Source organism: Oncorhynchus tshawytscha, linkage group LG08 (assembly GCF_018296145.1).
Source record: "Oncorhynchus tshawytscha isolate Ot180627B linkage group LG08, Otsh_v2.0, whole genome shotgun sequence".
Classification (NCBI taxonomy): domain Eukaryota; kingdom Metazoa; phylum Chordata; class Actinopteri; order Salmoniformes; family Salmonidae; genus Oncorhynchus; species Oncorhynchus tshawytscha.
This window is the reverse complement of record NC_056436.1, coordinates 12,416,781-12,431,333: the sequence shown is the minus strand read 5'-3', so window position 1 is coordinate 12,431,333 and position 14,553 is coordinate 12,416,781. Positions and strand designations below refer to the sequence as shown.

The window sequence follows — 14,553 nt, the reverse complement described above, 5'->3', positions numbered from 1 at the left end:
CATCCAGTGGACGCGATAGGAACTGCAGGAAGGTCCCTTTGAAATCTGGATTCCCAATGAAAACCCATTGAAAAGAGAGTGACCTCCAAAAAAAATCTGAATGGTTTGTCCTTGGGGTTTCGCCTGCTAAATATGTTTTGTTATAGTCACAGACATGATTCAAACTGTTTCAGAAACTTCAGAGTGTTTTCTATCCAAATCTACTAATAATATTTCTTAATATATCTTCTGGGGATGAGTAGCAGGCAGTTGGATGTGGGCATGCATTTCATCCAGACGTGAAAATACTGCCCCATGTCACCAAGAAGTTAACTTCTTATGGCTGCAACGAGAGCGATATGACACCAGCCAGTGAAAGTGCAGGGTGCCAATTTCAAAACATCAAAAATCTCATAATTAAAATTCCTCAAACATACATGTATCTCATACCATTTTAAAGCTAGTCTCGTTGTTAACCCCACCACAGTGTCCGATTTCAAATATGCTTTACAGCAAAAGCACCACAAATGATTATGTTAGGTCACCACATAGCCACAGAAAAACACAGCAATTTTTCCAGCAAAAGATTTTCCAGCCAGAGTCACAAAAACCACAAATAGAGATCAAATTAATCACTAACCTTTGATCATCTTCATCAGATGACACTCATAGGACTACATGTTACACAATACATGTATGTTTTGTTTGATAAAGTTAATATTTATCAAAATATGAGTTTACATTGGCGCGTTACATTCACTAGTTCCAAAAACATCCAGTGATTTTGCATAGCCACATCATTAAACATAAATACTCCCTATAAATGTAGATGATAATACAAGTTATAGACATGGAATTATAGATATACCTCTCCTTAATGCAACCGCTGTGTCAGATTTCAAAAAAACTTTACGGAAAAAGAAACCCATGCAATAATCTGAGACTGCGCTCAGAAGTAAAAATCACAATAGCCGCAACGATGGCGTCAACATAAACAAGGAATTACATGATAAATATTCCCTTACCTTTGATGATCTACATCAGAAAGAACTCCAGGAATCCCAGGTCCAAAATACATGTTTGTTTTGTTCGATAATATCCGTTATTTTATGTCCAAATACCTTCTTTTGTTAGCGCGTTTGGTATACATATCCAAACGCTCATTCTGGTCAGTGTTACATCGGACAAAAACTTCAAAAAGTTATATTACAGGTCGAAGAAACATTTCAAACTAAGTACATAATCAATCATTAGGATGTTTTTAACATATAGCTTCAATAAAGTTCCAACCGGAGTATTCCTTCGTGTCTTCATGAGCAATGGAACACAAGTGGATACCATGAGGAATGCGCGTGATCAGAAAATGGCTGCTTCTCAGACACCTGATACATTCTGCTCTCATTCACTCCCACAACAACGTAGAAGTCTCATTCAAATTTCTATTGATGGTTGACATCTAGTGGAACTCCTAAGCAGTGCAACATCATTAATATCTCAAGGGGATTTCATTGGGGACTCTGGTGAATACATACAAAGCTCAGATTTCTCACTTCCTGTTTTGATTTCTCCTCAGGATTTTGCCTGCCATATGAGTTCTGTTATACTCACAGACATCATTCAAACAGTTTTAGAAACTTTAGAGTGTTTTCTATCCAATACTAATAATAATATGCATATATTAGCAACTGAGACTGAGGAGCAGGCTGTTTACTTTGGGCAACTTATTCATCCAAGCTACTCAATACTGCCCCCCCAGCCATAAGAAGTTTTAAACACAAATGTAGCTCTACGTTTGATTGATTTATTGATGATTGATACCTAATTGTGAACACAACAACGTAGTGACACATTGTGCCTGTATGTCATCTACAGGACTGGGAGACATGTGAGAGAGGCATCGAGGGTTCTCTGGAGAAGCTGAGGAAGTTGAAACGGCAGTTCTCTCAGTCCCTCCCTGATCACCACGAGGACTTGCAAGCGGAACAGATGCGATGCAAGGTAACTTTAGATCTGCAACCTGCTCAATACAGCTCATGGAGACACATACTGAAGTGACTCATATACCATCTAACATAATACATTTTATTTGTGTTTATTTTGCCTTTATTTTAACATGGAGACCAAGCTCTGTCCATGAGACCAAGGTCTCTTTCGCAAAGGAGCCATGCATGCAAACAATTCAAATCAATTTTTTTATTTGTCACATACACATGGTTAGCAGATGTTAATGCGAGTGTAGCGAAATGCTTGTGCTTCTAGTTCCGACAATGCAGTAATAACCAACAAGTAATCTAACTAACAATTCCAAAACTACTGTCTTATACACAGTGTAAGGGGATAAAGAATATGTACATAAGGATATATGAATGAGTGATGGTACAGAGCAGCATAGGCAAGATACAGTAGATGGTATCGAGTACACAGGGCGGGGTCGAGACCCAGGGTCTCGAGCTTGATGACGAGCTTGGAGGGTACTATGGTGTTGAATGCCGAGCTGTAGTCGATGAACAGCATTCTCACATAGGTATTCCTCTTGTCCAGATGGGTTAGGGCAGTGTGCAGTATGGTTGAGATTGCATCGTCTGTGGACCTATTTGGGCGGTAAGCAAATTGGAGTGGGTCTAGGGTGTCAGGTAGGGTGGAGGTGATATGGTCCTTGACTAGTCTCTCAAAGCACTTCATGATGACGGAAGTGAGTGCTACGGGGCGGTAGTCGTTTAGCTCAGTTACCTTAGCTTTCTTGGGAACAGGAACAATGGTGGCCCTCTTGAAGCATGTGGGAACAGCAGACTGGTATAGGGATTGATTGAATATGTCCGTAAACACACCGGCCAGCTGGTCTGCGCATGCTCTGAGGGCGCGGCTGGGGATGCCGTCTGGGCCTGCAGCCTTGCGAGGGTTAACACGTTTAAATGTCTTACTCACCTCGGCTGCAGTGAAGGAGAGTCCGCATGTTTTCGTTGCAGGCCGTGTCAGTGGCACTGTATTGACCTCAAAGCGGGCAAAAAAGTTATTTAGTCTGCCTGGGAGCAAGACATCCTGGTCCGTGACTGGGCTGGATTTCTTCTTGTAGTCTGTGATTGACTGTAGACCCTGCCACATGCCTCTTGTGTCTGAGCCGTTGAATTGAGATTCTACTTTGTCTCTGTACTGACGCTTAGCTTGTTTGATAGCCTTGCGGAGGGAATAGCTGCACTGTTTGTGTTCGGTCATGTTACCAGTCACCTTGCCCTGATTAAAAGCAGTGGTTCGTGCTTTCAGTTTCACGCAAATGCTGCCGTCAATCCACGGTTTCTGGTTTGGGAATGTTTTAATCATTGCTATGGGAACGACATCTTCAACGCACGTTCTAATGAACTCGCACACCGAATCAGCGTATTCGTCAATATTGTTATCTGACGCAATACGAAACATATCCCTGTCCACGTGATGGAAGCAGTCTTGGAGTGTGTAGTCAGCTTGGTCGGACCAGCGTTGGACAGACCTCAGCGTGGGAGCCTCTTGTTTTAGTTTCTGTCTGTAGGCAGGGATCAACAAAATGGAGTCGTGGTCAGCTTTTCCGAAAGGAGGGCGGGGCAGGGCCTTATATGCGTCGCGGAAGTTAGAGTAACAATGATCCAAGGTTTTTCCACCCCTGGTTGCGCAATCGATATGCTGATAAAATTTAGGGAGTCTTGTTTTCAGATTAGCCTTGTTAAAATCCCCAGCTACAATGAATGCAGCCTCCGAATAAATGGATTCCAGTTTGCAAAGAGTCAAATAAAGTTCGTTCAGAGCCATCGATGTGTCTGCTTGGGGGGGGATATATACGGCAGTGATTATAATCGAAGAGAATTCTCTTGGTAGGTAATGCGGTCTACATTTGATTGTGAGGAATTCTAAACAGAAGGATTTGAGTTCCTGTATGTTTCTTTCATCACACCATGTCTCGTTAGCCATAAGGCATACGCCCCCGCCCCTCTTCTTACCAGAAAGATGTTTGTTTCTGTCGGCGCGATGCGTGGAGAAACCCGCTGGCTGCACCGCCTCGGATAGCGTCTCTCCAGTGAGCCATTTTTCCGTGAAGCAAAGAATGTTACAGTCTCTGATGTCCCTCTGGAATGCTACCCTTGCTCGGATTTCATCAACCTTGTTGTCAAGAGACTGGACATTGGCGAGAAGAATGCTAGGGAGTGGTGCACGATGTGCCCGTCTCCGGAGTCTGACCAGAAGCGCTGTTCTGTGAAGGGAGTAGTACACAGCATTGTACGTGATGTTCAGTTTCTTGGCAATTTCTCGCATGGAATAGCCTTCATTTCTCAGAACAAGAATAGACTGACGAATTTCAGAAGAAAGAAATTTGTTTCTGGCCATTTTGAGCCTGTAATCGAACCCACAAATGCTGATGCTCCAGATACTCAACTAGTCTAAAGAAGGCCAGTTTTAATGCTTCTTTAATCAGAACAACAGTTTTCAGCTGTGCTAACATAATTGCAAAAGGGTTTTCTAATGATCAATTAGCCTTTTAAAATGATAAACTTGGATTAGCTAACACAGCATGCCATTGGAACACAGGAGTGATGGTTGCTGATCAGAACAACAATGGGCCTCTGTATGCCTATGTAGATATTTCATAAACAAATCTGCTGTCATTTACAACATCAGAAATACATGTCTACAGTGTATTTCTGATCAATTTGATTTGATTTATTTTAATGGACAAAGAATGTGCTTTTCATTGAAAAACAAGGACAATTCTAAGTGACCCCAAACTTTTGAACGGTAGTGTACCTATTATGTCTATCACATGTTCAGTACTGCACAGAGCAGTAAACAGCTCCTGGCATCCGTGGGGAATGTTGGAAGAATGTTGAAGGAATGTCGTGATGTAATAAGATCAAACCTATTGAGGTGCCGATTGAGTTTGTCTGTAATTACATCAGTTAAATATGCCTTCAAACCAAGGTGTTCTGCATCTGCTAAGGTCATTATGGCTAAGAATAAACCTGCTTTAGGTCAACGAAAGTAGCTGATAACATTCTCTTCTCCCATGACCAGGACTTGGAGAAGACGTTTGATGGCTGGACAGAAGACCTAGCCCACCTAACGGTGCTGAGGGAGTCCCTGTCTAGCTACATCAGTGCTGAGGACCTGTCTGTTCTACAGGAACGTATGGAGCTTCTGCACCGCCAGTGGGAGGAGATCTGTCACCAGGTACTATATGGCTGTTGAATATGTTGCTGTACAGTGTACTGCTGCCAGCATGGCAGCACGGTTTGAATCCAGCCCACTGCTCTTGCAGCACTCTCCCTCCTCCCTTTCACGACTATTTCTCTATATCAAATCAACACACATATAAATAAATGTTAATGTTAGGAGAAGCAGTCTCTGCCAAAATACAGATCCTGTATCTTAATTTGAGAAGGTTCCACACAACAGGACAATAATCCTGCAGCAAAAGTATATTGTTATGTGGATTATAATTAACATAATCATTTTTTTATAGGGGTTGATACAATAAAGTCTGACATTTTCAAGTGGAGATTACAAACTTTAGAAGCCTTTTTATACCTCGAATACACTACAAGTTTGCATTTGTTGATGTGCAGGAAAATTCCTTCAGCAACAGGACGATCAAATTAAGATACAGCATCTGTAGGTGGCGTGTCTGGCAACAGAGACAAGAGCAGTCATTTTAAGTTGTGTAACGGTTCTCTTGGGGTGAAGTAGAGGCGGACCAAAACGCAGCGTGATTATATTGATTCTTTGAAACAAAGATAAACACGAACACTACAAAACAATAAACGAGGAAAACCAAAAACAGCCCTGTCTGGTGCAAAACACAGAGACAGGAACAATCACCCACAAACACACAGTGAAACCCAGGCTACCTAAGTATGATTCTCAATCAGAGACAACTAATGACACGTGCCGAAACATAGAAATAACCCAAAACATAGAAAAACAAACATAGACTGCCCACCCAACTCACGCCCTGACCATACTAAATAAATACAAAACAAAGGAAATAAAGGTCAGAACGTGATAAGTTGTAATGACATGTGGTCCCAATGCTCCACTACATACAGTAGGACAAGGTTAAATCTTTCAGGCTTGCATTGACTAAATTGTGGAATTTTAGTCATTTAGCAGACGCTTATCCAGAGCAACTATGGTTAAGTGCCTTGCTCAAGGGCGCATCAACAGATGTTTCACCTAGTCGCAAGAGAGTTGGCAAGAGAGCAGAAACAGATCTGGCATCCAGGCTCTGCACTGGACCGTATGCAAATGTAGAAAGGGGAATGCGTGCATCTAAGTCTGAGGTAGAGAGAAATCTAAATACAAAACAGTGCAGGATGCCTACCCCTTCAAACAACATCCAGTGTTTTATATGAGTATGTTGACCAGAGACCAGCTAGTGACAGGAAACACTGTGCTAGATCTATTACGTCAAGCAACAACTCTAGACATCTACTGCTGCAGGAACTCTTCATTGCGGTTCTGCTAAATCTATGCATATTACCTAGCACCGGTAGTTGTGTATGTTTATTTATTTATTTATCTATGCAGTTAACAATTATCCTTACCATGGTGAATTATTCATAAATGAGTATTTATGTATTTACAACGTGTGAGTTTCAATGTATCTGTATCTTACTGTCTCTTTCTCTCCATAGCTATCCCTGCGGCAGCAGCAGGTGGGTGAGAAGCTGAGTGAGTGGGCTGTGTTTAAGGAGAAGAACAGGGAGCTCTGTGATTGGCTTACCCAAATGGAGAGCAAGGTCTCTCAGAATGGAGACGTCAGAATCGAGGAGATGATCGAGAAGCTACGCAAGGTAAACACCAACAGAAACTTAACCTACAGTACGCATAACTTTTCATTCATGTTTTAGTTTTATACAGATATCCCATTGAACTGTACTACTGTACTCTACTCTACTCTGATCTGTTATACTCTACTCTGATCTACTGTACTCTACTGTACTCTACTCTGTTATACTCTACTCTGTTATACTCTACTCTGATCTACTCTACTGTACTCTGTTATACTCTACTCTGTTAGACTCTACTCTGATGTACTCTACTGTACTCTGTTATACTCTACTCTGTTAAACTCTACTCTGATGTACTCTTCTGTACTCTGTTATACTCTACTCTGATCTACTCTACTCTAGGAATACAGGCTTGTGTTATAATTTGTTGCGGCAGTTGATCGTTCTTTCAATAGTATTTCATTCCAAATATACCATTAGTTTTCCACCGGGTCTGACTACTGTATTTCCGCTGTACTCAAACTGCTCTAAAGTGTGTCTATCCCTCCTCTCTCAGGACTACTATGAGGAGATAGCGGTGGCTCAGGAGAACAAGCAGCAGCTGTACCAGCTGGGGGAGAGACTGGCCAAGGCCAGCCATGAGAACAAGGCATCTGAGATAGAACACAAACTCAGCATGGTGGGCGAGCGCTGGCAACACCTGCTGGACCTCATTGGAGCCAGGTAAGGATACTACGGCTGTGTGTGTGTGGGAAAGGAAGTACATGGACACACTGTACACACACTTGTGTCCCAAAGGGCCATTGGCATTAATGTTTGCTTTGATGCAACCTTTTCCTTGGCTGTCAGAAACACTCTGGCTTTCTCAGTGTACAGTACTTAGCACAATCTGTACTCAATGTGACTTCTTGGTTAAATTAAATAAAAACAATGAGTGGAAAGAAGCGATTTAATGACGTTGTTAATTGTTTGTTAATTGTCTTTAGGTGCTTTATCACCAGGAATCTACTGCGTTGTGTATGTTTTTCTAAAACAACTATTGTGTATCCCACTGGCAGGTTGAAGAAGCTGAGGGAGACTCTGGTGGCAGTGCAGCAGCTGGATAAGAACATGATTAGTCTGCGGTCCTGGCTGACCCACATAGAGACTGAGCTGTCCAGACCCATCCTATACGACACCTGTGACTCCCAGGAGATACAGCGGAAGCTGGACCTGCAGCAGGTAAATACTGTGTCAGTAGCCTGGTGGTCTGTTTATGTTGTCTCACCAACTCCTATAGTCATTGTCACTGCAACGGTCATACAGATGTAGTATCTTAATTTGAGACAGTTTTCTATAGCAGGAAAATAATTCTGCAGCAACAGCAAATGTGAATTATTATGTGGATTGTTATTAATGAAATGTTTTGAAAGGGTTGATACATTTTTCATTAGGACAAATTAAGTCTGACATTTTAGAGTGTAAATTATGAACTTTAGAAGCCTTTTTAAACCTTGAACACACTACAAGTTCTCATTTCCTGCTGTGCAGGAACTTTCTTGGCAACAAAATGTGATCAAATTAGATCCTACATCTGTAGCAGTTGGTAAGACAGCACAAACAGACCTGGGACCACCAGGCTACCTCATCAGTGGGCTGTGGGTACTTTGAAACACATTGTAACGTACACCCCCTGGTATAGCTATTGATACTTGAAAAAAAAGGAAGAGACGCACACTCTACGAGCTCAGATGCAATAATTTAATAACCTAATAACCAAAGTTTTGACAGACAAGCTGTATTCATCAGGGTATAATGACAAACACTGCGGGGTGAATAGTTTATAAATTGTTAAAGAACACACGCAGGTGTCTGTAATCATGGCCGGGTGTGGCCAGATATCATTGGTTAATTCTCAGATATAAGAAGAAGAACATACAAAAACATGAATGGATAGCATACCATAATAGATACAATTTGGCTACATAAGCCTACAAACATTTATAACGAAAGGCAAATCACAATAATCACAAGAATGGCTTCAGATCAAAGTCTAAGTTGAGACCGAAGGGAGCAAGGGTTTTTAAATTAAAGATCCAGGCAGCATCTCATTTTAACAATAAATTGTCAAGGTCACCCCATCTCCTAGGGAGGGTGACATGTTCGATGGCCATATAACGTAGGGGCGAAATCGAGTGGTTCGCTTCCAAAAAGTGGGCCGCCACTGATACAGCTACATAATCAATAACAGTTGTTTATGTTGATATTTTATTGATCCCTGTTTAGTTCCCAGCAGACAGGCTTATAGACAGTACAATAGAGGTAGGCTTATTGAAAAGTCTTAGTAGGCTTCTTGATTCTAAAAATTATTAAGATCAACATCCTCTTTCTGTACCATAATATAAGATAACATCCTTCCATCTTTCTCTCCGTCCACCCAGGAGCTTCAGCGTGACATAGAGAAGCACAGCACAAGTGTGGCGTCTGCGTTGAACCTGTGTGAGGTGTTGTTACACGACTGTGACGTCTGTGCCACAGACACAGAGTGTGATTCCATCCAGCAGACCACCAGGAACCTGGACCGCCGTTGGAGGAGAATCTGTGCCCTGTCCATGGAGAGGAGGCTCAAGTACGAGACACGCTAAATTTAGGATTTAGGCGCTATAGTTTCTAAAGTAGTCAGAATTTTTACTTTCAAGACTATCAACAAGTGCAGTAATGTAATTCTAGGTTTGGTAAATTTGGAAACATGTACTTGTGATATAGGCTCTCACCATAACTTAAACTGTCCATATCATTTTAATGTGTAAGGATTGAAGAGACATGGCGTTTATGGCAGAAGATCATAGAAGACTTTATGCGTTTTGAGGAGTGGTTAGTGACCTCAGAGAAGACCGCTGCTCTACCCAACTCTTCAGGAGTACTGTACACAGTGGCCAAGGAAGAACTCAAGAAGTTTGAGGTACAGACAAGCTACTACAGACCACCTAGTCCTAGTTGGATATAACCACTATATTCTCCTTTCATATCAGTACATAAAGTGCATTTGGGAAAGTATTCAGACCCATTGACTTTTTCCTCATTTTGTTTACGTTACAGCCTTATTCTAAAATAGATTACATTTATTTGATCAATCTACACACAATACCCTATAATGACAAAGCGAATGCAGGTTTTTAGAAATGTTTGCAAATTTATAAATAAATAAATAAAAACAGAAACACCTTATTTACATAGGCATTCAGACCCTTTGCTATGAGACTCAAAATTGAAATCCTGTTTCCATTGATCATCCTTGAGATATTTCTACAACTTGATTACTTCCGGCACCGACAGAGATGGCCGCCTCGCTTCGCGTTCCTAGGAAACTATGCAGTTTTTTGTTTTTTTACGTGTTATTTCTTACACTAGTACCCCAGGTCATCTTAGATTTCATTACATACAGCCGAGAAGAACTACTGAATATAAGATCAGCGTCAACTCACCATCAGTACGACCAAGAATATGTTTTTCGCGATGCGGATCCTGTGTTCTGCCTTACAACCAGTGTAACGGAGTGGATTACATGCAGCGACCCAAAAAACGACTCAGAAAAAGAGGGAAACGAAGCGGTCTTCTGGTCAGACTCCGGAGACGGGCACATTGTGCACCACTCCCTAGCATTCTTCTTGCCAATGTCCAGTCTCTTGACAACAAGGTTGATGAAATCCGAGCAAGGGTAGCATTCCAGAGGGACATCAGAGACTGTAACGTTCTTTGCTTCACGGAAACATGGCTAACTGGAGAGACGCAATCCGAAGCGGTGCAGCCAGCGGGTTTCTCCACGCATCGCGCCGACAGAAACAAACATCTTTCTGGTAAGAAGAGGGGCGGGGGCGTATGCCTTATGGCCAACGTGACATGGTGTGATGAAAGAAACATACAGGAACTCAAATCCTTCTGTTCACCTGATTTAGAATTCCTCACAATCAAATGTAGACCGCATTATCTACCAAGAGAATTCTCTTCGATTATAATCACAGCCGTATATATCCCCCAAGCAGACACATCGATGGCTCTGAACGAACTTTATTTAACTCTCTGCAAACTGGAAACGATTTATCCGGAGGCTGCATTCATTGTAGCTGGGGATTTTAACAAGGCTAATCTGAAAACAAGACTCCCTAAATTTTATCAGCATATCGATTGCGCAACCAGGGGTGGAAAGACCCTGGATCATTGTTACTCTAACTTCCGCGACGCATATAAGGCCCTGCCCCGCCCCCTTTCGGAAAAGCTGACCACGACTCCATTTTGTTGATCCCTGCCTACAGACAGAAACTAAAACAAGAAGCTCCCACGCTGAGGTCTGTCCAACGCTGGTCCGACCAAGCTGACTCCACACTCCAAGACTGCTTCCATCACGTGGACTGGGAGATGTTTCGTATTGCGTCAGACAACAACATTGACGAATACGCTGATTCGGTGTGCGAGTTCATTAGAACGTGCGTTGAAGATGTCGTTCCCATAGCAACGATTAAAACATTCCCTAACCAGAAACCGTGGATTGATGGCAGCATTCGTGTGGAACTGAAGGCGCGAACCACTGCTTTTAATCAGGGCAAGGTGTCTGGTAACATGACTGAATACAAACAGTGCAGCTATTCCCTCCGCAAGGCTATCAAACAAGCTAAGCGCCAGTACAGAGACAAAGTAGAATCTCAATTCAACGGCTCAGACACAAGAGGCATGTGGCAGGGTCTACAGTCAATCATGGATTACAGGAAGAAACCCAGCCCAGTCACGGACCAGGATGTCTTGCTCCCAGGCAGACTAAATAACTTTTTGCCCGCTTTGAGGACAATACAGTGCCACTGACACGGCCTGCAACGAAAACATGCGGTCTCTCCTTCACTGCAGCCGAAGTGAGTAAGACATTTAAACGTGTTAACCCTCGCAAGGCTGCAGGCCCAGACAGCATCCCCAGCCGCGCCCTCAGAGCATGCGCAGACCAGCTGGCCGGTGTGTTTACGGACATATTCAACCAATCCCTATACCAGTCTGCTGTTCCCACATGCTTCAAGAGGGCCACCATTGTTCCTGTTCCCAAGAAAGCTAAGGTAACTGAGCTAAACGACTACCGCCCGTAGCACTCACATCCGTCATCATGAAGTGCTTTGAGAGACTAGTCAAGGACCATATCACCTCCACCCTACCTGACACCCTTGACCCACTCCAATTTGCTTACCGCCCAAATAGGTCCACAGACGATGCAATCTCAACCACACTGCACACTGCCCTAACCCATCTGGACAAGAGGAATACCTATGTGAGAATGCTGTTCATCGACTACAGCTCGGCATTCAACACCATAGTACCCTCCAAGCTCGTTATCAAGCTCGAGACCCTGGGTCTCGACCCCGCCCTGTGCAACTGGGTACTGGACTTCCTGACGGGCCGCCCCCAGGTGGTGAGGGTAGGCAACAACATCTCCTCCCCGCTGATCCTCAACACTGGGGCCCCACAAGGGTGCGTTCTGAGCCCTCTCCTGTACTCCCTGTTCACCCACGACTGCGTGGCCACGCACGCCTCCAACTCAATCATCAAGTTTGCGGACGACACAACAGTGGTAGGCTTGATTACCAACAACGACGAGACGGCCTACAGGGAGGAGGTGAGGGCCCTCGGAGTGTGGTGTCAGGAAAATAACCTCACACTCAACGTCAACAAAACTAAGGAGATGATTGTGGACTTCAGGAAACAGCAGAGGGAACACCCCCCATCCACATCGATGGGACAGTAGTGGAGAGGGTAGCAAGTTTTAAGTTCCTCGGCATACACATCACAGACAAACTGAATTGGTCCACTCACACAGACAGCATCGTGAGGAAGGCGCAGCAGCGCCTCTTCAACCTCAGGAGGCTGAAGAAATTCGGCTTGTCACCAAAAGCACTCACAAACTTCTACAGATGCACAATCGAGAGCATCCTGGCGGGCTGTATCACCGCCTGGTATGGCAACTGCACCGCCCTCAACAGTAAGGCTCTCCAGAGGGTAGTGAGGTCTGCACAACGCATCACCGGGGGCAAACTACCTGCCCTCCAGGACACCTACACCACCCGATGCTACAGGAAGGCCATAAAGATCATCAAGGACATCAACCACCCGAGCCACTGCCTGTTCACCCCGCTGTCATCCAGAAGGCGAGGTCAGTACAGGTGCATCAAAGCTGGGACCGAGAGACTGTTAAACAGCCACCACTAACATTGAGTGGCTACTGCCAACACACTGTCAATGACACTGACTCTACTCCAGCCACTTTAATCATGGGAATTGATGGGAAATGATGTAAATATATCACTAGCCACTTTAAACAATGCTACCTTATATAATGTCACTTACCCTACATTATTCATCTCATATGCATACGTAGATACTGTACTCTATATCATCGACTGCATCCTTATGTAATACATGTATCACTAGCCACTTTAACTATGCCACTTGGTTTACATACTCATCTCATATGTATATACTGTACTCGATATCATCTACTGTATCTTGCCTATGCTGCTCTGTACCATCACTCATTCATATATCCTTATGTACATACTCTTTATCCCCTTACACTGTGTATAAGACAGTAGTTTTTTTGGAATTGTTAGTTAGATTACTTGTTCGTTATTACTGCATTGTCGGAACTAGAAGCACAAGCATTTCGCTACACTCGCATTAACATCTGCTAACCATGTGTATGTGACAAATAAAATTTGATTTGATTTGAGTCCGCCTGTGGTAAATTCATTTGATTGGACATGATTTGGAAAAGGCACATACAGATGAAGTCGGAAGTTTACATACACTTAGGTTGGAGTCATTATAACTAGTTTTTCAACCACTCCACAAATTTCTTGTTAACAAGCTATAGTTTTGGCAAGTCGGTTAGGACATCTACTTTGTGCATGACACAAGTAATTTCTCCAACAATTGTTTACAGACAGATTATTTCACTTATAATTCACTGTATCACAATTCCAGTGGGTCATAAGTTTACATACACTAAGTTGACTGTGCCTTTAAACAGCTTGGAAAATTCCAGAAAATTATGGCATGGCTTTAGAAGCTTCTGATGGGCTAATTGACATCATTTGAGTCAATTGGAGGTGTACCTGTGGATGTATTTCAAGGCCTACCTTCACACTCAGTGCCTCTTTGCTTGACATCATGGGAAAATCAAAAGAAATCAGCCAAGATCTCAGAAAACAATGGTAGACCTCCACAAGTCTGGTTCATCCTTGGGAGCAATTTCCAAACGCTTGAAGGTACCACGTTCATCTGTACAAACAATAGTACGCAAGTATAAACACCATGGGACCACGCAGCTGTCATACCGCTCAGGAAGGAGATGCGTTCTGTCTCCTAGAGATGAACGTACTTTGGTGCGAAAAGTGCAAACCGATCCCAGAATAACAGCAAAAGACTTTGTGAAGATGCTGTAGGAGTCCTACGAGTCCTATTTCGACATAACCTGAAAGGCCGCTCAGCAAGGAAGAAGCCACTGCACCAAAACCGCCATAAAAAAAGCCAGACAACTGTTTGGAACTACACATGGGGACAAAGATCGTACTTTTTGAAGAAATGTCCCCTGGTCTGATGAAACAAAAATAGAACTGTTTGGCCATAATGACTATAGTTATGTTTGGAGGAAAAAGGGGGAGGCTTGCAAGCCGAAGAACACCATCCCAACTGTGAAGCACGGGGGTGGCAGCATCATGTTGTGTGGGTGCTTTGCTGCAGGAGGGACTGGTGCACTTCACAGAATATATGGCATCATGAGAAAGGAAAATGATGTGGATATATTGAA

At 43.2% G+C, this 14,553-nt stretch overlaps 1 protein-coding gene across 5 annotated transcripts in view; it reads left to right on the top strand.

Annotated features, from left to right (window-relative positions):
* LOC112255798 (nesprin-1) overlaps positions 1 to 14,553 on the top strand; it is a 171,557-nt gene that overhangs the window by 139,661 nt on the left and 17,343 nt on the right. For all 5 annotated transcript variants that reach the window (XM_042325231.1, XM_042325233.1, XM_042325232.1 and 2 more), the window contains 7 exons: positions 1,852 to 1,977; positions 5,017 to 5,172; positions 6,636 to 6,794; positions 7,288 to 7,454; positions 7,790 to 7,952; positions 9,152 to 9,339; positions 9,522 to 9,672. In XM_042325231.1, coding sequence (XP_042181165.1) covers positions 1,852 to 1,977; positions 5,017 to 5,172; positions 6,636 to 6,794; positions 7,288 to 7,454; positions 7,790 to 7,952; positions 9,152 to 9,339; positions 9,522 to 9,672 — 1,110 coding nt within the window. The remainder of the gene's footprint in view (positions 1 to 1,851; positions 1,978 to 5,016; positions 5,173 to 6,635; positions 6,795 to 7,287; positions 7,455 to 7,789; positions 7,953 to 9,151; positions 9,340 to 9,521; positions 9,673 to 14,553) is intronic.